The sequence below is a fragment of the Neoarius graeffei genome, chromosome 13 (genome assembly GCF_027579695.1).
Source record: "Neoarius graeffei isolate fNeoGra1 chromosome 13, fNeoGra1.pri, whole genome shotgun sequence".
Classification (NCBI taxonomy): domain Eukaryota; kingdom Metazoa; phylum Chordata; class Actinopteri; order Siluriformes; family Ariidae; genus Neoarius; species Neoarius graeffei.
In genome coordinates, this window is record NC_083581.1 from 60,831,411 (window position 1) to 60,855,053 (window position 23,643).

General features: G+C 42.8%; 1 protein-coding gene across 7 annotated transcripts in view; it reads right to left on the reverse strand.

The window, feature by feature from the left end:
- vps13d (vacuolar protein sorting 13 homolog D) overlaps nucleotides 1–23,643 on the reverse strand; it is a 182,201-nt gene that overhangs the window by 16,174 nt on the left and 142,384 nt on the right. For all 7 annotated transcript variants that reach the window (XM_060938250.1, XM_060938255.1, XM_060938254.1 and 4 more), the window contains exons 60-67: nucleotides 22,062–22,211; nucleotides 21,767–21,916; nucleotides 19,201–19,297; nucleotides 18,956–19,104; nucleotides 16,787–16,921; nucleotides 16,452–16,619; nucleotides 5,109–5,241; nucleotides 4,812–5,007 (exon numbers count right to left, since the gene is read on the reverse strand). In XM_060938250.1, coding sequence (XP_060794233.1) covers nucleotides 4,812–5,007; nucleotides 5,109–5,241; nucleotides 16,452–16,619; nucleotides 16,787–16,921; nucleotides 18,956–19,104; nucleotides 19,201–19,297; nucleotides 21,767–21,916; nucleotides 22,062–22,211 — 1,178 coding nt within the window. The remainder of the gene's footprint in view (nucleotides 1–4,811; nucleotides 5,008–5,108; nucleotides 5,242–16,451; nucleotides 16,620–16,786; nucleotides 16,922–18,955; nucleotides 19,105–19,200; nucleotides 19,298–21,766; nucleotides 21,917–22,061; nucleotides 22,212–23,643) is intronic.

Below are 23,643 nucleotides of genomic sequence, written 5' to 3' on the forward strand. Positions count from 1 at the left end.
GAAATATTGTCCCATTTTTGCCTGATATACAGGTTCAGTTGCTCAACAGTTTGAGGTCTCCTGTGTCATATTTTATGTTTCATAATGTGCCAAATGTTTTCAATGGGATTCAGGTCTGGACTGCAGGCAGGCCAGTTTAGCACCTGGACTCTTTTACTGTGCAGTTTTAATACATGCAGAATGCAGTTTGACACTGTCTTGCTGAAATAAGCAAAGCCTTCCCTGAAAAAGATGCTGTCTTGAGGGCAGCATGTTGCTCCAAAACCTCATTCAGCATTAATGATGCCTTCCCAGATGTACAAGCTACCCATGTCATGTGCACTAATGCACCCCCATACCCTCACAGATACTGGCTTTTGAACTGTGTGCTGATAACATGGATGGTCCCTCTCCTCTTTAACCCAGAGGATGTGGTGTCCATGATTTCCACAAAGAATTTCAAATTTCAATTTGCCAGACCACAGGACAGTTTTTCCACTTCGCCTCAGTCCACTGTAAAAGAACTTGGGCCCAGAGAAGGTGGCGGTGTTTCTGGGTCTTGTTTACATATGGTTTTAACTTGCATTTGTGGATGGAGTAATGAACTGTTTTCACAGACGATGGTTTTCTGAAGTGTTCCTGAGCCCATACAGTGATTTCCACTACAGACACGTGTCTACTTGTAATGCAGTGTCGCCTGAGGGCCTGAAGATCACAGGTATTCAGTGTTGGTTTTTGACCTTGTCCCTTGCCTACAGAGATTTTCCCGGATTCTCTGAATCTTTGAATGATATTATGTACCACAGATGATTTGATCCCCAAATTCTTTGCAATTTTACATTGAGGAATGTTATTCTTAAATTGCTGCACTGTTTGCCCATGCAGTCTTTCACAGAGCGGCAAACCCCTCCCCATCTTTACTTCTGACAGACTCCGCCTCTCTGGGATGCTCTTTTTATACCCAATCATGTTACTGACCTGTTGCCAGTTAACCAAATTAGTTTTTTTTTTTTTATATATAAACATTACACAATTTTCCAGTCTATTGTTGACCCTGCCCCAACTTTTTTGAAACATGTTGCTGGCACTAAATTCAAATGAGCAGATATTTTTCAAAAAACAATAAAATTCCCAGTTTCAACATTTGATAGGTTTGTCGTCTTTGTACTATTTTCAATTAAATATAGGGTTTACATGATTGGCAAATCATCGCATTCTGTTTTTATTTACGTTTTACACAGTGTCCCAACTTTTTTTTTGGAATTGGGGTTGTAGGATACATTTATAGAAGGGAAATTACAATCACATTATCCACTGTCACCCAGATGAGGATAGGTTCCATTTTGAATCTGGTTCCTCTCAAAGTTTCTTCCTCATGTTGTCTTAGAGTTTTCCCTTGCCACTGTTGCACCTGGCTGACTCATTAGGGATAAATTTACAGTGGTGCTTGAAAGTTTGTGAACCCTTTTAGAATTTTCTATATTTCTGCATAAATATGACCTAAAACAACATCAGAATTTCACACAAGTCCTAAAAGTAGATAAAGAGAACCCAGTTAAACAAATGAGACAAAAATATTAAACTTGGTCATTTATTTATTGAGGAAAATGATCCAATATTGCATATCTGTGAGTGGCAAAAGTATGTGAACCTTTGCTTTCAGTATCTGGTGTGACCCCCTTGTGCAGCAATAACTGCAACTAAATGTTTGCGGTAACTGTTGATCAGTCCTGCACACCGGCTTGGAGGAATTTTAGCCCATTCCTCCGTACAGAACAGCTTCAACTCTGGGATGTTGGTGGGTTTCCTCACATGAACTGCTCGCTTCAGGTCCTTCCACAACATTTCGATTGGATTAAGATCAGGACTTTGACTTGGCCATTCCAAAACATTAACTTTATTCTTCTTTAACTATTCTTTGGTAGAATGACTTGTGTGCTTAGGGTCGTTGTCTTGCTGCATGACCCACCTTCTCTTGAGATTCAGTTCATGGACAGATGTCCTGACATTTCCCTTTAGAATTCGCTGGTATAATTCAGAATTCATTGTTCCATCAATGATGGCAAGCCAGCCTGGCCCAGATGCAGCAAAACAGGCCCAAACCATGATACTACCACCACCATGTTTCACAGATGGGATAAGGTTCTTATGCTGGAATGCAGTGTTTTCCTTTCTCCAAACATAACGCTTCTCATTTAAACCAAAAAGTTCTATTTTGGTCTCATCCATCCACAAAACATTTTTCCAATAGCCTTCTGGCTTGTCCATGTGATCTTTAGCAAACTGCAGATGAGCACCAATGTTCTTTTTGGAGAGCAGTGGCTTTCTCCTTGCAACCCTGCCATGCACACCATTGTTGTTCAGTGTTCTCCTGATGGTGGACTCATGAACCTTAGCCAATGTGAGAGAGGCCTTCGATTGCTTAGAAGTTACCCCGGGGTCCTTTGTGACCTCGCCGACTATTACACGCCTTGCTCTTGGAGTGATCTTTGTTGGTCGACCACTCCTGGGGAGGGTAACAATGGTCTTTAATTTCCTCCATTTGTACACAGTCAGTCTGACTGTGGATTGGTGGAGTCCAAATGCTTTAGAGAAGGTTTTGTAACCTTTTCCAGCCTGATGAGCATCAACAATGCTTTTTCTGAGGTCCTCAGAAATCTCCTTTGTTCGTGCCATGATGCACTTCCACAAACATGTGTTGTGAAGATCAGACTTTGATAGATCCCTGTTCTTTAAATAAAACAGGGTGCCCACTCACACCTGATTGTCATCCCACTGATTGAAAACACCTGACTCTAATTTCACCTTCAAATTAACTGCTAATCCTAGAGGTTCACATACTTTTGCCACTCACAGATATGTAATATTGGATCGTTTTCCTCAATAAATAAATGACCAAGTGTAATATTTTTGTCTCATTTGTTTAACCGGGGTCTCTTTATCTGTTTTTAGGACTTGTGTGAAAATCTGATGATGTTTTAGATCATATTTATGTAGAAATCTAAAGGGTTCACAAACCTTCAAGCACCACTGTAAATGAAAGAAAGAGTAGAATAACTAAAAAGAAAATTATAGGTAACTTCGTTGTCATTATTATAAAAATTCACAAGGTCTCAAACCAACTGCATCAAGAAAGAAATTTCATTAAAAAAATGAAATGAAATATTTTCAGTGATGTAGTGGTGGCCTGTGTGTTATGACCGAAATCTCATTTGCATGTGCGGCTCTTGTCATGTTTCCTTTGGGAAAAACCCAGTCCCATCTCTTCAATCCAACTCAACATTCCTCTTCAGGTATGTAGACTATATAATAATATTGAAACATGAACCTGCATAATCAGCAGAAAAAAAAAAAGAAAAGAAAAAGACACAACTATCTAATCAGAAGCCTGAGAAGGAACCTGAACCACATCCCAGCAATGCCTCCACCAGCTAAGTAAAGCAAGTTCACAGGCAACCACAAAGAGAATTTCATATGCTGTGCAGGAATAAAGGAAGCGACATGCTTTTCAAACGTAACTGACAGTTATGAGTTTGGAGAAGGTGCTTATTTGGCCTAAGACTGGGCCCCTGCCGCTGCCCCTCCAGCACTTCCCTGCTTTGTTTTGGAATTGTAACTGAGCTGGTTCTGGAAAGTTGCCTGGATTGCATAGTGAAGTGATGAGGGTGTGTATATGTGAATGTGTGTGTGCGTGTTTGTGTTTGTGCGGGGTGGGTGGGTGGGTGGCGGGAAGGAGGGAGAGTTCACTAGCAGGGCAAAAGAGCAATGGATGCATGTGGACAGTTGCACCAGTCTTCGCCCGCTCCGGTCTGCTTCTCATTTACTTGTTTATTTCCTGTTTGTGAGCAGACTGGATGAAATGGGACTGTCGCACTTCAGAGGACCCTGCGTTAATAAACAATTCCCTGCGAGACAGACAGTCTCATCTTGTTCACAGCAACGTTTGCACAAAAACACAACACGGGTCGAATTTAGGATTTATATGAACGTGAAAGGACATGTAATGGGGACTTGGGTATTTGGAAGCTGAAATATAGAACTGATCTAGAGCATCGTTTAGTGGTTATGTGCCCTAAGAAGAGAATGAAGAAACTGCTGTACCTGTGAGCGTGTTTTTGAATGTACTAGCGGTCAGACAGTGTCCACTGTGACCCTTGAATCCAGCATATTTTTTGGTGTGAACTCTGGCTGAACTCCTCACCGCATTGTGGCAGGCACGCTCCGAATGTTCCCCCCCTTTAACCCTCCCCAGCTCCCCACTGCACAGTTCACCAGCAGGTCCCCCACACACACACACGCCCACACACAAACACTCGGGGTTGGAGGGCAGGAAATGCTCTCATTCCTTCTCCAGTTGGACCAGAAAACCTACAAACACTGCGCAGCGAGTCCGATTCCCGCCGACGCCTGGCTGCCTCACATATACATAGGCAAATGCAGAACAAATGGCTTTACATACCAGACCCTCTGTGTAATAGGAGCTGCTCTTGGGCCCCCTCATAAAAGCTCAGGTAGGGCAGCGTTGGAACCAGAGGTGGGGGGTCACACCCAGAGGGAAGGCTCTTAAACCAGTGAGCAGGGCCGAGCGGAGTGCTTTTGTGTGGTGGTGCAAATCATTAGGATGGGTTCATTAAAAGGAAAACCCCACCAGCCGCAAAGAAAGCTAATTAAAAGGCAGGTGGGATTTATAGGTACATCTGGTGTTTATGGAGAGCTCACACCACCGCCCAGAATGCTGTAAACATTACAAAACCACAGAAGAGCAGGGAAGGTGATGTAGGCGTGTGTGTGTGTGGGAGATGATTTGTACAATGTCTGATTTTGGACTCTACCTGTGGTTGCTCAGACTGGCCATGTCTCGAACAGTCTGTGCTGTCTCTGAGGCAAAATCCAATGCCCCTGCCACTGGCTTGGTCACCGTCCCAACAATGCCTTTGCCTAGACCTGAGAAAAAGCCGGCCACGCCACCCTCCGTCTTCACACCTTCCACGGTGGACGTGATCACACTGGTCAAGCCGCCGATAATACCTGCATGGTACGAAACGTAACTCGATGAAAGAGGCACATGTTCCACAATAGACTGCATAGTAAGTGTGAATATGCCGAAAAACATTGCCATATTAACATACCATGTGCAAGCCCGTGAATGCCTGCCACTAAATGCTCCCCGCTGGTTGCTCCATGGTAACGGATGTACTCTCGTTCGCTCTGGTGCCGGTGGTCCATGGTCTTCCCAAGTCCATCTGAAAGGGTACCAGCAAACTGCAAAAGAGATAAACAAGTAAATTATAGATTTATCAATAAGCAAAACTAGAATGAATCTCCAATTAGCATTCAGACTGGAGACTTTCACGGTGTAGTTATGGTGCAGTTTATCTGCTTATAAAAGTAGATTATTGCTTTGTCTATTTAACTTACAAAGAGCTATGTAACTGCCATTTACAATCTACAATTTGCTACTCAGACAACGGAAGGGGGGGGGGACGTGGGGAGATGTCTCCCTTGAGAACAATGTCCATTCTGTAATTACAAGATGTTCCGATATGCAATTAGTGTAAACAGCAGAAAAGGAACACAGAGAAAGGAAAAAAAAAAATAAAAGGACAGCACTCAATTTGGGTTTTTTTTACAGCACAAAAATACATAAATCGGAAAATAGCATCTAAAGTGGAGTGTACCTTCTTGTCATAGTTATCACAGGATACACACAAGAAAAAGCACATATCCTACATCTAAATCATTACTGGTGTGACCCAATTAAACCGTTTTCACGCAGGGAGTGGTTTTAAATGAATAAAATCTGGAGTATCGATAAGGTCAGAGGATTACAGGTTTGCACTGTCGCTTAACAATTCATCAAGAAAGAAAGGAGGAGTATATAGGCTAAAGGCCAATTTATGCTGACAACCCAGTCCTCGCGGATGGCGTCGCAGATAGCGTCTGCGTAGCCCCCCCACCTTCGCAGACATTCTGCGCGCACCTCCCAAAAATTGTGACCACCACAGAAGCCTCGCAGACAGCGTCGCAGACAAGAGGGCTCCGATTGGTCCACTCTACATCCGCTGTACACGCACTTCCGCTTCCCTACTTTCCCGGTTTGGTTTGTTTTCACGACCGCCATTTTTAAAAACACGAGCGAAGATGGAGCAGCACGAAGAGCGGTTGATCGAGGAAGTACGTACATCTATACGACTCCAGTTCTAGTCATTATAAGTAACCGGAGGATAAACACTCCACTAACCACACCCACCAACTACTCCTAGCGATTTCGCGACTTCGCGCCCCCTTGCGTTGTGGCGGTGAATAACATCGCGCACGCCTATTACTCCCCGCTTAACGATAAATTACAACTGTCTGCGAAAAGCTATCTGCGAAAGGCTTGTCGCAAGAGCATGCAGAGCCCTTAAGGCTACATCCACACGACAACGGCAATGAGATTTTATTAAAAAAAAAATATCGCGTCCACATGGGCAAAGGATCAGTAAAATATCAGGTACATATGGCAATGCAACGCTTGCTGAAAACGATGCAATACACATGCCACACCTCTACGTGCGCTGTAAGACGGTCCCATCGGAGACACCAGAACAACAGAAGTAGTAGGACGCATGCGCATAAACCCCTTCTTCTACCCGGCGTGAAGCACTGTCAGGAACAAACACACAACAACAAGAAGAAGATGGCTGCGACTACGCGAGGAAATCGTGCCTTCTGTGTGTACAAATTAGTTTTATTAGTGTGCATAGTTTTATCTAACTTAATTTTCTTATTGTGTGTGAACATTTTGAAAAGCATTTTTATATAATTTATATAACTTTTTATATTGTGTGTGAACATTTTGAAAAGCAGTCTTATCCAATAAAAAAAGAAATTCAAGAAATGGTTCAGTTACTTGTTTATTTAAAAGAAAAGCTGTATACAAAAGTGAACGCAATGCAGTGGTTCATACAAAACAGCGAGAGTGCTGCTTGTTCTAGTCATGTGGTTGTGACGTCATCGTAAACAAATCCGTTCTACTCATCCAGACGACTTCGCAACGGCGCCGTTGCCAAATTTTTCCACCCTGGAACCCGTTCTCGTTTTGGGGCACCCAAAACGCCGGTGCCGTGTGGACGCCAGGCCGAAACGATAAACAATTTTATCGGATTCACCTGAATCCGTTGCCGTGTGGACAGCCTCTAAATGTAGCATATATTGCTTTTTCTCTATGTTCTCTCAAGGGGTGGTGTAACACAATAGGTTTAGATACACACACACACACACACACACACACCTTCAGAGGTCTTCGCCTACACACAAAGAATGGCGGGGAACACAAAGAGATCAAAGGTGTGGTAGCGTTTTAGTAGAGTGGATGAGAAAATGCTCACTGTCAAGTGCAATAAACACTTTGCTTATAAGGAAGGTAATATGAGTGATTTAGCAAAACCCAGGTTGGCCAAACTGAATGAAAATCTCTACTTAGAACACTATGCTTATCGTCCTCTTTAATCATAGCCCAATCCCCATTGTCCACTACAGGCGTGTGGTATCAAAGCCGTATGTGAAGAAAGTAATAGGAAATAGGCTAACGCACGGCAGCTAAGTACTTCTATTCTACAACTCTTCTACTTCTAATTCTGTCAATTTAGAAAATAATACAAATTGAAAAGAAAAAAGAACCCGATAGAAAAGAGCCTCAATGAGGCTGTAGCTCACACCGGCCACTGTTTCTGTGTGCGAGTTTGAAATCCGATTGAAGAGTAGCGTCTCATATGACGAGTCACCCAAAAATTTCAGATGCCCATAAAATCATAAATATGACAGGTGGTGCGACCATCTTGACAACTTTTATGCACACCCACCTAGGGGACACTGTATGCGAGTTTGATCGAAATCCGATCAACCCCGTCGAAGGCGTAGCAACTTTTGTAAATTGTGGACGGACGACGACAGACAGACGGACGCGTGATCGCATAAGCTCATCTGGCCTGGCTTGCGGCCAGATGAGCTAATAAACCGCTTAACGTTCGAGCACCAGGTAACTCCCAACATGGACTGAACTGAATTCTCTATATTAAAATTCAATGCCTGAATCAACGGTCATAAATTTTGCACTGGAATGACTCCATTAATGGGTGAAACAAAAGTTGTATGGCTTGCAGTTTGCAAGTCCAGGATACCTTTCTCCAGCTAAATTAGCTAAAGCATTAGCTAGCTAGCTAGCAATGAGATCCCGCTCTGCTATTTTCCATCAGTGCATCCCTCACTAACACTAAGCATCATGCTTGGAAAGTAGCTAAGTGATATTTCACTGTACTTTTACAATAACAAATAAGGGCATTGATTTCCAATTGCTAGGAACAATCATAGGCGGCACAGTGGTGTAGTGGTCAGCGCTGTCGCCTCACAGCAAGAAGGTCCGGGTTCGAGCCCTGTGGCCGGCGAGGGCCTTTCTGTGTGGAGTTTGCATGTTCTCCCCGTGTCCGTGTGGGTTTCCTCCGGGTGCTCCGGTTTCCACCACAGTCCAAAGACATGCAGGTTAGGTTAACTGGTGACTCTAAGGCCAAGTTTACATTAGACCATATCTGTCTCGTTTTCTTCGCGGATGCACTGTCCGTTTACATTAAAACGCCTGGAAACGAGAATCCGCCAGGGTCCACGTATTCAATCCAGATCGTGTCTGGTCCGGTGCTGTGTAAACATTGAGAATACGCGGATACGCTGTGCTGAGCTCTAGCTGGCGTCGTCATTGGACAACGTCACTGTGACATCCACCTTCCTGATTCGCTGGCGTTGGTCATGTGACGCGACTGCTGAAAAACGGCGCGGACTTCCGCCTTGTATCACCTTTCATTAAAGAGTATAAAAGTATGAAAATACTGCAAATACTGATGCAAATACTGCCCATTGTGTAGTTATGATTGTCTTTAGGCTTGCCATCCTTCCACTTGCAAGTGGTAAGTGACGCGCATGCCCGACATGCACTGAGATCACACACACAGCGGCTCAGTCCCAAATCACTGCTCGTGTGCTATACTCGCGCGCTGTGTGAGCTGCGCAGGGCCGGAGTGCGCACCCTCCAGAGGGCACTCGCTGTTCAGGGCGGAGTGATTTGGAGCGCAGGATGCCTGCGGAGCCGAGCGTATCCGTGTATTGGCGTTGCTATGTGCACGCGAATCGTGTATCGGCGTTGCTGTGTGCACACTAATCATTTTAAAAACGTTAATCTGATGATCCGCTGATACAGTCTAATGTAAACCCCACCTAAATTGACCGTGGGTGTGAATGTGAGTGTGAATGGTTGTCTGTGTCTATGTGTCAGCCCTGTGATGACCTGGCGACTTGTCCAGGGTGTACCCCGCCTTTCGCCCGTAGTCAGCTGGGATAGGCTCCAGCTCGCCTGCGACCCTGTAGAACAGGATAAAGTGGCTAGAGATAATGAGATGAGATGAGGAACAATCATACCGCTAGCCAGCAAAACTACAATGAAAACTTTGTTTTGCAACTGCAGCCTCTGTGGTACTAAATCGAATAGCTTTGCCCAGTTTCTAACAAGGACATTTTGCTTCAAAGGGAAATCTCTACATTTCCACTCCAAAAAATTCCCCTCAAAACCGAACAAATATGTACAAATACCGTGACACAAGCTAAATAGTCCAAGTGTGCTTTTTGGAATGAAGTAAGCTGTCAGTACTGCGGTGTTTTATATTTGCACAATTCCCTGAGTGTTAGCACACTGTGGAACAATTTATCAACTCGCATAACTAGTTTATTTCCTAAAATAACATCGGCATTTGAGTTACTTTGTTCTTGTAACGTCTTACAAAATAAATCTCAAAACTGTCAGCTGGATGTTCTTAATGTGAATGTTTGCCCTGACAAATTCAAACCACTCAAAAGGTGACGTGATTTTCAATTCATGTCTCAATAAATCTTCATCTCATTCAAGAGCTTGTCTGTTAAAGTAACAAGCAGTTGTGATGCCAACATTGGCCCTTTCAGCCTGTTAAAAGACTCCTGCAGGGTCCCTAAGGAGTGGACAGTCTTCTCTGGACACCATCAATGACTTATTGTGGCTCCAAGTGTGAAGTGATTGATAACTCATTTGTCTTAGTCAAAGGTCCGTCTATATACATATATATGACCCAGAAAGTTGTTTCATTCAGTTGCACATTCAAAATGCGTTTTTTTTTTGCGTCCACTATATACACATTCAGCAGAATGTCTAACATTTGAGAAAAATTCTTTTCATGGCTTTTTGTTGAAAATTAGGGTAAGACTTTGTGATTCTAATTGATGAATTGTGTGTAACTGATGGAAAAGAGAGTGCGCACTCTGTTAACTGTTCAGAAGATAAATGACGCATCCGTCTTTCATGACATTAAGTAACCCATGACTAGGAAAACATTTACTGCACCAGTGGAGTGCTGCTTCTCATAGAACTATCCCCCTCCGATGCTGAGCTATGATGATGCTGATTTTTCACAGTGCCTCATTCAGCTGTCAAATATATCAGGCAGTAATTTGTCTAGCGGGGTGGCTTCCCACCCTCGCAGCACAGTTGATCTGACTTTACCCAAAGGGCCCCCCCAATCCCCAGCAGGTGCCTCCTGGAAGTGGGTTTGTGTTACAGGCTGAGAGAGCTCCCTACTGGAGCCTGAGCTCTGGGTAAACACAGGCGCATTCTACAGAGTTCCGGCAGGAGCCAGGCATGAACTTGGGATGACCTCTCCAAGCAAAGTCCCTGGTGAGTTCAACTGAAGGCCAGCTCCAATTCTCTCCTCCTACTCCTCTGTCTTTTTTAAGCTCTGCTGTGAAACTAAACCAATACACTTACCAGATCTGAATCTGGGGGGGAGGGAGGGTGAGCAAGAGGAGAATGCTTTCAAGTTTACGACCCTCCCATCTCCCTGCTCAAACCATTAGTTCCTTTAGTTTAGTTGGAGAGCAGGAACTCTGAATGTGTGTGGTTGTGCATTTATGTGTGGGATCCAGCCAAAGTGTGACGGCCATAAACTTGTTCACAGGGTGCGGCAGTCGGAGGTGAGAATGTATATGAGGTAAAGTTGGTGAAACCATTCAGGAGTCAATTTTTCCAGATTATTAAACATGCCTTAAAGTAACCAATGGAAATGTAATACGCCACAGATTCGCAACATATGCTACAGTAGCAGTAGAGAGTTTTTAAACAGGAACACAATGGTCAAAGTGTTCTATAATGGCAGGAGCATAGCTGGATCGATGCATACTTGACGGTGGTAGTCCAAAATGCAGTTGAAGGAGTACTTCAAGATTCAAGATTTTTATTTGTCATATACACAATAACAGACACAGCGGTTTATTATTGGGTAAGGAAATTCTTATTTTGCAACTGCCCGACCAAACTACGCTTACCAAAATAAAAAGAAATATATAGAGAAAATATTAAATATAAAATGCATATGGAATGCAAAATATAAAGGTAGAGTGAAAAATGAAGATAATATTTAAAAAAAAAAAAAGGGCGGGCAAACAAACAATGTGCAAACATAGAGGTAGATATACTGTGCAATGTCTTGTGCAAAATTGCTAATATAATCCGTGGCTCAAAGCCTGATGGAAATATAGAGGTAGATGGTGATTATAATCCGTGGTTCAAAAGCCTGATGGCCTGGGGGTAAAAACTGTTTGTCAGGACTACTAGAATGTCTCAGGCTACATCCACACGACAACGGCAACGAGATGTTATTAAAAAAAATATTGCGTCCACATGGGCAACGGATCAGTAAAATATCAGGTCCATATGGCAACGCAACGCTTGCTGAAAACGATGCAATACACATGCCACACCTCTAGGGGCGCTGTAAGACGGTCCCTTCGGAGACACCAGAACAATAGAAGAAGTAAGGACGCATGCGCATAAACTATTATGCGCGAGACTTCATATTAGCCACAAAGTCAGAAAAATCTGTTCGTAAAATTACATTATAATGACCAAATACAATGAAAAGTATTTTTCCAGTCTCACCTGTGAAAGGTAATCCCATGTGATCTCGTTTGGACGGCAAACCTGTTGGTACAGTTAAACGCAGCTAATCTTTATTCTCCGCTTTGACCTATCCAATATGGTGGTGAGGATAACGTATGATTCTACGCGGAAGGCGGCGTCTTTAATGGTCCGGAATAAATTGAATGCTACACGTTGATGGATTACTTTGTTCTTCTACGCCCTTTTTGAAGAATGTATTGTAGGACTTAAACAAACATCTGAAGAGGTGAGATCGCTCCTTTTTTTCCCTATTTTTGCTGGCGGGATTGACTCTGCCCTAAGGGCTATTCTCTCTCTCTCTCTCTCTCTCTCTCTCTCACTTTGCACCATTACACAATAAATATTCACAGTGAAATTATTTTGTAAGCGCATTTCATGAACCAAGTTATAGGATTTGTTGACAACTCGCATCAAGTTCATTACACTTCTACCCGGCGTGAAGCACTGACAGTCATGTGGTTGTGACGTCATCGTAAACAAATCTGTTCTACTCATCCAGACGACTTCGCAACGGCTCCGTTGCCAGATCTTTCCACTCTGGAACCCGTTCTCAAAAGATTTCGTTTTGGGGCACCCAAAACGCCGGTGCCGTGTGGACGCCAGGCAGAAACGATAAACAATTTTATCGGATTCACCTGAATCCGTTGCCGTGTGGACAGGGCCTGAGTCTTCCAAGCAAGTTACAAAAAGTTAACCCCCCCCACACACACACACACATACACACACACTTTTCTAATACAAGTTAAAAGGGGGAGGGGAAGACTACACTATTCCCAAGTGATTAATACTAAAGTCTCTTGGACGCATCATCAAAAGCTCTTAAATCCTTTTAAAGATTTTTCCCTATTGAATGCAATTGGCATGCAATTTTATGAGGTAGGAGAAGACCTTGGCAAATCATTTTATTTTCACCCATACTTGGGGAAAAAATGTGCATGGGGAGTAATAGAATTTTTATTTTGTTAGAAAAATTTGCCAGTGGCAACAAGGAGAATTGAGAACGGGTGGAAACACTATTTCCAGGTATTTAGTATTAGAAGACATCAGTCACGTCACAGATCATTCGTTTCAGCTCATTCTAGCATATGTTCAGGAGCATGAACAAGCTGAATCAGCCTAATGAGCCGAAAACCATTTCTGTGCTTTGGTGATTAGTGAGCAGAAGCTACTGCAGGAATGTATAATGAAGTTAGGGTAGGATGCGATGGTAAAGCCAGCTCTCACAGCATGCTCTCCTGGCCAGAACAGTAAACCAGGAGGGAAGGACTAAAGGGAAACTAAGAAAGGGGCTAGCTGACAGGGAGCTGGCTGCCATTGAGAGACCCGGGCTTAACCAGACATGCTGGGACCTGGCTACAGGACTGGATATGCAGGCTGGAACAGGACTTTGGTCTGACCACACACACACACACGCGCAATCTGCTACAACACCAGTCTATCAGAGCAATGAATAAAACGAGACCCATCATAGCTGAGCTAATAATGAGTCCGGATACTATCTATCCATGTGCGTACAGTCTATTATAGATTATTATTATCATCCATCCATTATCTGTAGCCGCTTATCCTGTTCTACAGGGTCGCAGGCAAGCTGGAGCCTATCCCAGCTGACTATGGGCGAGAGGCAGGGTACACCCTGGACAAGTCGCCAGGTTATCGCAGAGACAAACAACCATTCACACTCACATTCACACCTACGGTCAATTTAGAGTCACCAGTTAACCTAACCTGCATGTCTTTGGACTGTGGGGGAAACCGGAGCACCCGGAGGAAACCCACGTGGACACGGGGAGAACATGCAAACTCCACACAGAAAGGCCCTCACTGGCCGCTGGGCTCGAACCCGGACCTTCTTGCTGTGAGGCGACAGTGCTAACCACTACACCACCCCTTATTATGATTATTAACATAAACTCACAGCAAGCTTGTAATATATCTGTAATATATCTATAAATATTTCTAATACATCAAGTATTAAATAGTTCAGATGCGCCAAATATAGGAGCTGCAGACACATGCAGTATGCCTTTTTGGTATCATGCTCATAATATGAAAGTGAAGCCCAGTGGTGTAGTGGTTAGCACTGTTGCCTCACAGCAAGAAGGTTCCGGGTTCGAACCCAGCAGCTGGCGAGGGCATTTCTGTGTAGAGTTTGCGTGTTCTCCCTGTGTCTGCGTGGGTTTCCTCCGGGTGCTCTGGTTTCCCCTACAGTCCAAAGACATGCAGTTAGGTTGACATGGGGCGGCCTTGGGCTGAAGTGCCCTTGAGCAAGGCACCTGACCCCTGACTGCTTCCTGGGTGCTCTGAGTGTGTGTGTGTTCACTGCTTCAGATGGGTTAAATGCAGAGGATGAATTTCACTGTGCTTGAAGTATGCATGTGACAAATAAAGGTTTCTTCTTTTCTCTCCTTTGCCTAGTTATTTCAAGGCGTTACTACCATCTATAATACATACTAAAAGAAGAATCAACTTTCAATGCTCAGATTTATGAACAAAACAATAGCATGAACCCTGCAAATAATAACTCGGAGAAATACTGTTTTAACAGCAACTTAGCAAACAAAACAACCTGACATGCCAACCTAGCACTGAATACAAGCCAAAAACAGCAGCAAAAAAGATGAATTAATGTGCACTTTTACAAACCTTACAACAAAAAGTTTAATTTATAGAGCGCCTTTCACCAACCCAAGGATGCTTTACAGAGTAATGGCTTACAATTGCTTTGTAAGCAAAGATTCAAATGACTGTGTTCCTGGGGCGGCACTGTGGTGTAGTGGTTAGCGCTGTCGCCTCACAGCAAGAAGGTCTGGGTTCGAGCCCCGGGGCCGGCGAGGGCCTTTCTGTGTGGAGTTTGCATGTTCTCCCCGTGTCCGCGTGGGTTTCCTCCGGGTGCTCCGGTTTCCCCCACAGTCCAAAGACATGCAGGTTAGGCTAACTGGTGACTCTAATGCCGCTTTTCCACTACCAACGCGGCTGAGTCGGGCTGAGCCGTGCCGTGCTGAGTTGGGCTGAGTCGAGCCGAGTGGGGCTGTTGGAGTTGCATTTCGACTACAACCGCGCTGAACCGTGCTGGCTGGAAGTGGGTGGACACATTGGGTGGAGTTAGCGAAAGTGGGTGGACGTCACGCGATGTCGTTAAGCGGCGCAAACAGTGACATCAGTGACCTTTTAAGCGGTAGTCTCACGACCCGGATAGTAAACAATAAACATGGAGGACATGGAGTCGTTAGTGTTGCTGGTCTTGGTGCTGTGGCTTGTTGTCACCGACAACGCCAACAGATACTGGCAAGAGCGTATAGATGAGGCGAGGCGCATAAGGCTTCAGAAATTCTTGTAATTCGTAATTATTCTTCTTCCGGGTTTACGGTGTTTACAGATCCCAGCGTGCTCGCGGGGCGTGTGAGGACACTCCTCCTCACCAATCAGTGCACAGGGGAGTGTCTCCTCACGCCCCTAGCCCCACTCGTCTCGGTTTGGCTCGCTTCAGCCCCACTCCAAAACCGTGCGAGTTTTGGGTGCTGAGTAGGGCTGAAGCGAGCTGAGTCGTGCTGTTCTGAGGTAGTCGAAATGCAAGCCGTGTCGGGCTGAAGTGAGCTGAAAAAGGGTAGTGGAAAAGGGCCATAAATTGACCGTAGGTGTGAATGTGGGTGTGAATGGTTGTCTGTGTCTATGTGTCAGCCCTGTGATGACCTGGCGACTTGTCCAGGGTGTACCCCGCCTTTCGCCCGTAGTCAGCTGGGATAGGCTCCAGCTTGCCTGCGACCCTGTAGAACAGGATAAAGCGGCTACAGATAATGAGATGAGATGAGAGACTGTGCTCCTTGTAAATGAGTACAACAGCCACAAAGAAACAATTCTGTGAAAAACAAGATTCAGACATAAAAGACCGAAGAATCGCCAAGTCAAAGTGAAATGGCTAGAGAGCTGAAATGTGTGGGAACGCATACACTATATGGCCAAAAGTTGTTGAGCATCCCATTTCGGATTTAGTCCCCCTTTTGCTGCTGTAACAACATCCATTCTTCTGGGAAGGCTTTCCACTAGATTTTGGAGCGTGACTGAGGTTTTGCCCATTAAATCATAAGCGCATTAGTGAGCTCAAGCACTGACGTCCATGCATGCAGTCAGTGTTCCAGTTCATCCCAAAGGTGTTCAGTGGGGCTGAGGTCAGAGCTCTGTGCAGGCCACTAGAGTTCTAACCTTGGCAAACCATGACTTCATGGATCTTGGTTTGTGCACAAGGGCATCGTCATGCTGGAACAAGTTTGAGCCTCTTAATTCAAGTGAACTGAAATCTTAATGCTAAAGCATACCAAGACATACGAACAGTTGTGTTGCAACAGACACGTAATGTCTGTGGATCAGTGATGCATCACATATGGGCGTGATGCTCACGTGTCCACGTACTTTTGGCCATTCAAGTGTATTAACACCTAATCAACAAGATTCAGAGCATTACCTTAGCTGCGGAGTTGGAGACCCCATGTGTTACATTCCGGATCAGGCCTCCTACATTTCCATACTTGATGAGTTCGGAAACGCCCTCTGTGACATCATTTAGCAAGCCCATGGGATTGCCCAAGAAGTCCACTGAGCCGAGTATCTGAGCAGCCTGACTAATCAGCTCCTGCACATGTCACCAAATACCAATACCAGAGACGTCAGAATGTACAGGTTCGTTTAAAAAGACTTCAAAACATTGCGTTTTGAAACATCTGCAGTAAAATTAAACAGTAATATCATGTGCTCCAGTATGATAATAAAGATTGAAACTGATGATGCACAGAGCCATACTTCTCTGAAATGCCTGAGTATGTCATTGATGATAATTTCCTGGGTTTCGTACGGGTGGACTCGAGTGAAGGGATACATATTAATGACTGCATCCTCAAATCTGATGAGTAGGATTCCCAGAGTTCCCTTCAGAGTCTGCAAACAGGGAAAACAGACTTAAGCTGCAGACCAATAGCCACACAAAACAATTCTGTAAACACACAGTGTACCCAAGCCGATATCTGTAATCTGCTAAAAACAAAAATACTACTAATATTGTGTCCTTCATTTATGCATTTATGATGAAATGCAGGTCATTTATTCCATTTTTTTTCCCCCATTTCAAATGCCAACATACCAGATACTGACATCACCATGTTAACCCTTTGATGCAAAACATGGGTCAAAAGTGACCCGGCTGAGTTTTCATCTTCTATATCTTTGCAATAAATTAATTCCATCATTCAGTATTCAAGGTATTCCTCAATTAACTTGTTTTTGATCATCATACATCCTTATTTTATTTTTTCCTTTCTTACTTTTGGAATAAAAACCCTTTTTGTATCACTACCCTTCTAATGCACAACATGGGTCAAAAACAGCCTGCATTCATTTTCCAGGTTATTTCATGTATGGCTGAGTGTTTCTATGATATACTTTTGAAATAAATTCATTTTGTCATTTACTTTTCCAAATATGCAGTAAATATCTTGTTTTTGTTTAGCTCAAATCATCATTTTTATTTTTCCTTTCTTAAGTTACGAACAAGCACAGCTTTTGTAATTCTACATCAAGTTTACACACATGGGTCAGAAACGACCCGCATGCATTTACAACAGCGTTTGGTGGGAACTGTGAATTGTGCTTGTGTCAGACATTTCACAGCTCAGCACAGCGCCCTTTGCCCATCTAATACATGGAAGTAATGTTTTTCAATTGTTCTAACATTACCTTAGAAAAAAAAATTGATTATGTTTAGGTTACCTTGAGAGTGAGTAGATTACTTGTCAGAAAGTTACAAGTAATTACTATTAGCTACCTAGCTGTCGACATATTCTACTTTAGTTATCTAATTTTATTGTAGTTGGCTTAGCTAACTACATAGTTTTTTTTTTTTTAAAGATTTTTGGGGGGGCTTTTTTCACCTTTATTGGATAGGACAGTGTAGAGACAGGAAATGAGTGGGAGAGAGAGACGGGGAGGGATCGGGAAATGACCTCGGGTCGGAATCAAACCCGGGTCCCTGGATTTATGGTATGGCGCCTTATCCACCTGAGCCACGACGCCCCCAGCTAACTACATAGTTAATAAATAAATAACTGGCCCCATTCACTGCTAAAGTAATTACTTGAAACAAATTATTATTATAGTATTAAGACATTTAATTTTAAATCTCACTTGGATGACCCATGTGTAGTAATATAAAAAGTATTTTTGTTCATAAAGTAGGAAAGAAAAAAAATAAATTAATGATTTGTGGTAATTAAAAACAAGATATTTAAAGAATACTTGGAATATTCAAGCATAAAATAAATTGATTTCAAAAGATAGAGCAAAGAAAAACTCAGTTAGCATGAAATAACCTGGAAAATGAATGCGGGTCATTTTTGACCCATGCTGTGCATTAGAAGGGGTGTGCATATGTTTTGCATCAAAGGGTTAACTGAACCTGGTATCTCTAAGATTCTGTTGCTAAATTAGGAAAAACACTACAAGTGTGGTTTCAACTTTTTAAAAAAAAATCAATTTAGAGGCTCGGAATAATCTGTCATGTCCGTCATCTTTACGTTTAAATACAACTTAAATGTCCTCAGTGATCAAATTAGAAGATGCCAGTATTGAACTGGTGCGTAACTAATTAAACGCTTTATTTAAGCAAATCAATATAATTTTAACTAATGAAACACTTTATTTAAGCAAATAAATATAATTTTATAAGTGTTATTGACACTACTACTTCACTGTTTCTTGGCTAATTGCCTGAATATTCAGTATGCTCAGCTCCAGCACCTGGCTGCCTGCTATAAAATGCAAATTGCCTGGAAAATATGATGTAGTGTGTCAAGTCCAGGAAGTGTGCATTAATAAGTTTTGTTATGCAGACTTCCTAAGCCTGATTATCCATAAATCTTGGATTTTGCAGTAAAAATATAGCAGTTTAACACAATGGTGCTGGTGTGTTAATTTTACCTTCAGGTCTGGAGGCAGCTTCTGTGAAGTGAAGACACTTAATTTAACCTGGGGGAGACTGATCTTCAGGTTCTCAAAATAATAGCGTTTTCGAGGTCCTGCTTCCTCACTGGCTTTCTCATACAGGTTCTCATCCAACTTCTCGACCTCTGAAACACACCCCCATTCTTCGGTCATACACGACTTGTGCGAACCACGAAAAAAAAGTTACTAAAACCTAACGGACCACGTAGTACTTTACATACCTCCTTCTGTTTTCCCATAGCCAAAGAATGCCAGCAGTTTGAGCAAGAGTTTCTCTTCTATGATGACAGTGAAGCGCCGAGTAGTGACCATAAGATGCTGAGTAAAGCAAGAGAATAAAATCATCCAATACAACACGCTTTCAAAACAGAAGACAACCATGTGGAAATCTTTCACAACAAAGAGCTAAATAATTAGTAAAAGTATTTCATAGCGACAAGACAAACACAGAGATGCCAACCTTTTGTGAAATCAATGTGTAGTGACACATGCATACGAGCGGAGCGACCGCAGGGCGCGTAACGAGTCCAATCCAGCTGGGGGTTCAGGGGGCGCTGAAAACCCCCCGAAGAAAATTTTGAAAATTGGTGCTTTTTTAGGGCCATTCTGAGTGAATACAGGTGACTAAAATGAACTGGGACATGTTGGTTTTGGGGGGAGAAAATTGTTGATTTGGTTTTTTTTTTCAATTATCTGAAAAATAAAACCAAACCACAATCACTCAATTTTCTCATGAGTGATACTCATAACTCACCACATTCACACAAAGTAAAGACTTCTCTGGTAATTTGTATAGATAGTTTTCACATGACGTCACAGAGTCGGGGATTCCCTGGTGGCGGCCATCTTGGAGGGCAAGCTTACCGTACGGGTCACTGAGCACACATTGTAGCGCGCGAGTTACATTCATTTATATATTATTTACATTTATTTAAAGCTAGCAATGGTGCAAACTTCTTGTATTCACGGCTGTCGTAATAGGTCAGATGATGAAGTCAAGCGGAGCTTTTATGGAATTCCCACTGTACGGGAGCACGAAGGCGAGCAAACAAAGAAACTCAGCATACAAAGGAGAAATCTATGGCTTGCGAGAAGCAACCGCAAGGATTATCAGCCTTCCAAACACAGCAAAGTCTGCTCCAATCATTTTATAAGTGGTAAGTTGTTTAAATAAACAAATCAATTGTGTTTAAGTTTGTTTTTGGAAACCAAAACATCATGTGAACAATCTCTGGAGAATGCCTAACTGGAACCGCTGAGTGTACGTTTACATTGTAATGTACACTTAATATCGCTCGTTTGTCACGTTTCTATTTGAAACTTGTCACTTCACTCACGCAAGGGTCATTTTTGAAAAACATTTTAGGTCTATTCTGTAAACTGTTTCTTTCTCATCCTTATACTTCCTGTTTCATGGACTGTACCGGATTTGCTTATTTAGTAATTTTAATACAGAATTTACTTTGAAATTATAAATCAGACACTCCAACGCCCCCCCCAAAAAAAATCGGATCTGCGTGATTCAGGCGGCATCCGCCAAAAGGCGCGCTGTGAATATATAAAGTTGTATATATCAGACAGCCTTTAAAGTTTGATGAAGTCAGTTTCAGGCTTTGGAGCAGGCTTTGGCAGTTTCAGGCTTTGGCAGCCCTGCATAGTCACTTGAAAATGCATCTTTGTCCACTTTGTAGGGGTCAATTCCCCCAATCAAGGCCAGTTTGGCTGCATACCGTGAGATGTGTATCTATATACTTCTGTTTGCTTGATTTTGCCGACATTGATCTTTATTTTAGAAAACTGACTATATAACTTCATAAATTCGTCCGAGATAATGTAGCCAGTAGTGGCGATGGTCCGTTTTGTTTGCCCTCCAAGATGGCAGCTGGGGGGCGTTCCCCGGAATGCTGTGACGTCAGTGAAAACTATCTATACAATCAACTTTCAAACAGTGAATATTATTTTCTTAACTTTACTACACAAATGCAGATTACATACCATCAATATTTATAGATAACATACTAGAACACTCAATTAGCAAATACTCAAATAGTTTACTAAACAAATGCAGATTACATGCCATCAATGTTTATAGAGAATATGCTGGAACACTCAATTAGCAATACTCAAATAGTTGTACTGGAACCTTTTTATTCCCATGATTAATGCCAAGTCACTTTGATTACTTTTAATTTTTATCAACTTCCTTTCACTTTTAATCTCATCAATATCAAGTCAGATTACTTATTCAGTTCTGACTGATTTACTTCAGAAGATGACTGTTTCAGTTCCAACAGTGTTTCGTTTCTTTTTGCGAATATATCGTGAAATGTTCATTGCATATTCGGAACATGGTGTTCTGGGTGGATGACAACCCTGATTTCATGTTTTGAGCGATAGTTTGTGAGGTTACAACACCCCGACAGCCCCTCAATACCTAGTGACATGGGCTGCTCGACATTCCATCGCGGCATCGATAATTAAGTCGCGCATGCGCAGAACGCTTGTCAACAAAGATGGCGGCACCCATCGAAGCAAACTTTGACCATAAATACAGTCAAAATATTGAATTATCAAGCGATAATTGGCCTCAAATGTACCGAACACCGGCAAAATATCGTGAACCCTTATAGATTCACGCGTTTCGAACCGCATCCATGCTAAAATCGTATGAATCCCATATAAACTGAATAGACGGTCGTAGCGCTACTGTCAAAAAAGTAGTGACTACGCACGAATCGTAGTGATTGGCATCTCTGCAAACAATCAAAGCCTAAGATCAGGATTTACCTTGAATAGCTCTGTAAGCATGAGACTGCTGGGCACTTTGACAGCATTGACTTGCAGAGCAGGTCCAGAATCCATCATGGTGCTCTCACTGGAGTTGGGAGTTACACACAGCATCACTGGCTGTGTGCTGCCCAGGAGCTGGTTATCCACCTGAGGGATAGACCAAGAGAAAGACACACAAGAGGCCAGATGTGAAAGGTATTTCTTTTCACCTCGAATCAGCACTGGAAAAACGCTGCCCTGTTGCCCTCCCTCCCTCCCTCCCTCCCTTTTTTTTTGTTGTTGCTTCAGTCACCTGGATTTCCTTCACACTGAGCTCCAGGACCTGGTTGGCAGCAGTGTGTGTAAAGTGCAGATTGATGCCAGACAGTGTGGCAAACACCAGCTCCTCAGGCACCTTGTTTACCAGAGACAGACCTACTCCATCCTCCAAGTTTACCAACACCTACAAACAGCAAACGGCAAGTTTTACTTTGCAACCATGTTGGCATGCAGGCGAAATAATCAGATGGTCATGTTTGTTTGACTGAGTTAGTGCGGCCTGAGAAAACTGCTCAAAACACAAGCAAGGCGATTTCAAACTCGGCAACGTTAGCCAATTCTTACAATTTACAACCTTCCTCTTATTATAACCTTGAGACTAAATGAGTACTTGCATGCACAAACTTGATGTGGACCACATGTAATGTGTATGTAAACAGCTGTTTACCGGAAACACCTGAAATCAGAATGAATTTGTTTGGATTGACGAAAATCTTTTAAACGGAAGTCTAACGCTCATCACCTGGCACATTAGACTACGTTCAGACTGCACCCTGAAACGACCCATATCCGATTTTTTTGCCCATATGCGACCTGTATCCGATTTGTTATTGACAATGTGAACGACACAGATCCGATTTTTTTCACATGCGACCCAGGCCACTTGGATATGTGGTCCTAATTCCGATGCATATCTGATATTTTCACATGCGACTGCAGTCTGACTGGACAGGTCGCATTCATGCGATCTACACGTCATCAACAAGAGACAAAAGTCACTATTCTGCGTTGGCTAATCCCGCCTCTTTGGTGGAAACTTGAAGAGTGCGCTTTTTTTTTTTGTTTACGTATTACGTAGATGTGCTTATTACGTGTCAATTTGCGCATGCGGGACACTTTTGGGTCGTTTTCCGTTCATATTGGAGATCGCATACAAGTCTCATATAATTGGTAATGTGAACGGCCTAACAAAAAAATCGGATTTCACAACAAATCGGATATGGGTCGTTTCAGGTTGCAGTCTGAACGTAGTGTAAGTCTCGCCCTATTAAGACATTTAAAAACACATGTACAGGGCCCTCCAGAATTATTGGCACCTTTCATGAAGATTAGCATTTAAAAAAAAAAAGGCATAAGTGGTATCTGTAGTTTTTGCACAGTATTTTTTTTCCCCAAACAAAAACCTCTTTTTTTTTTTTAATGCAGTGCAAATTTTTTTTTCCTACAAAATACATTTCAAAAAGTTCTCCATACTCTTATTACTACACAATTAACTTTTTTGACATTTGCCCTAGAGAGAATAACAGCATTGAGTCACTTCCTGTAATGTATAACAAGATTGTGGACACTTGTAGAAGAATCTTGAGCTACTCCTTTAAGCAGAACGGTTAGATTTTGTGTGTGTACTTTCTTTAATTCTGACCACAGATTTTCAGTAATAGGGTCCAATTCGGGGGGGGGGGGGGGGGGGGGGGGTGCTCTGTACGTTTATCTATCTATTTAGTTATTTAAACAAACCTTTTCTATATATTGATTTGCAAATATGTCTTGGCTTGTCATTTTTCACCTTTCTATGGTGAAGCTGGAAACTCTTGGCAGAGAAAGTCAGGTTTTTT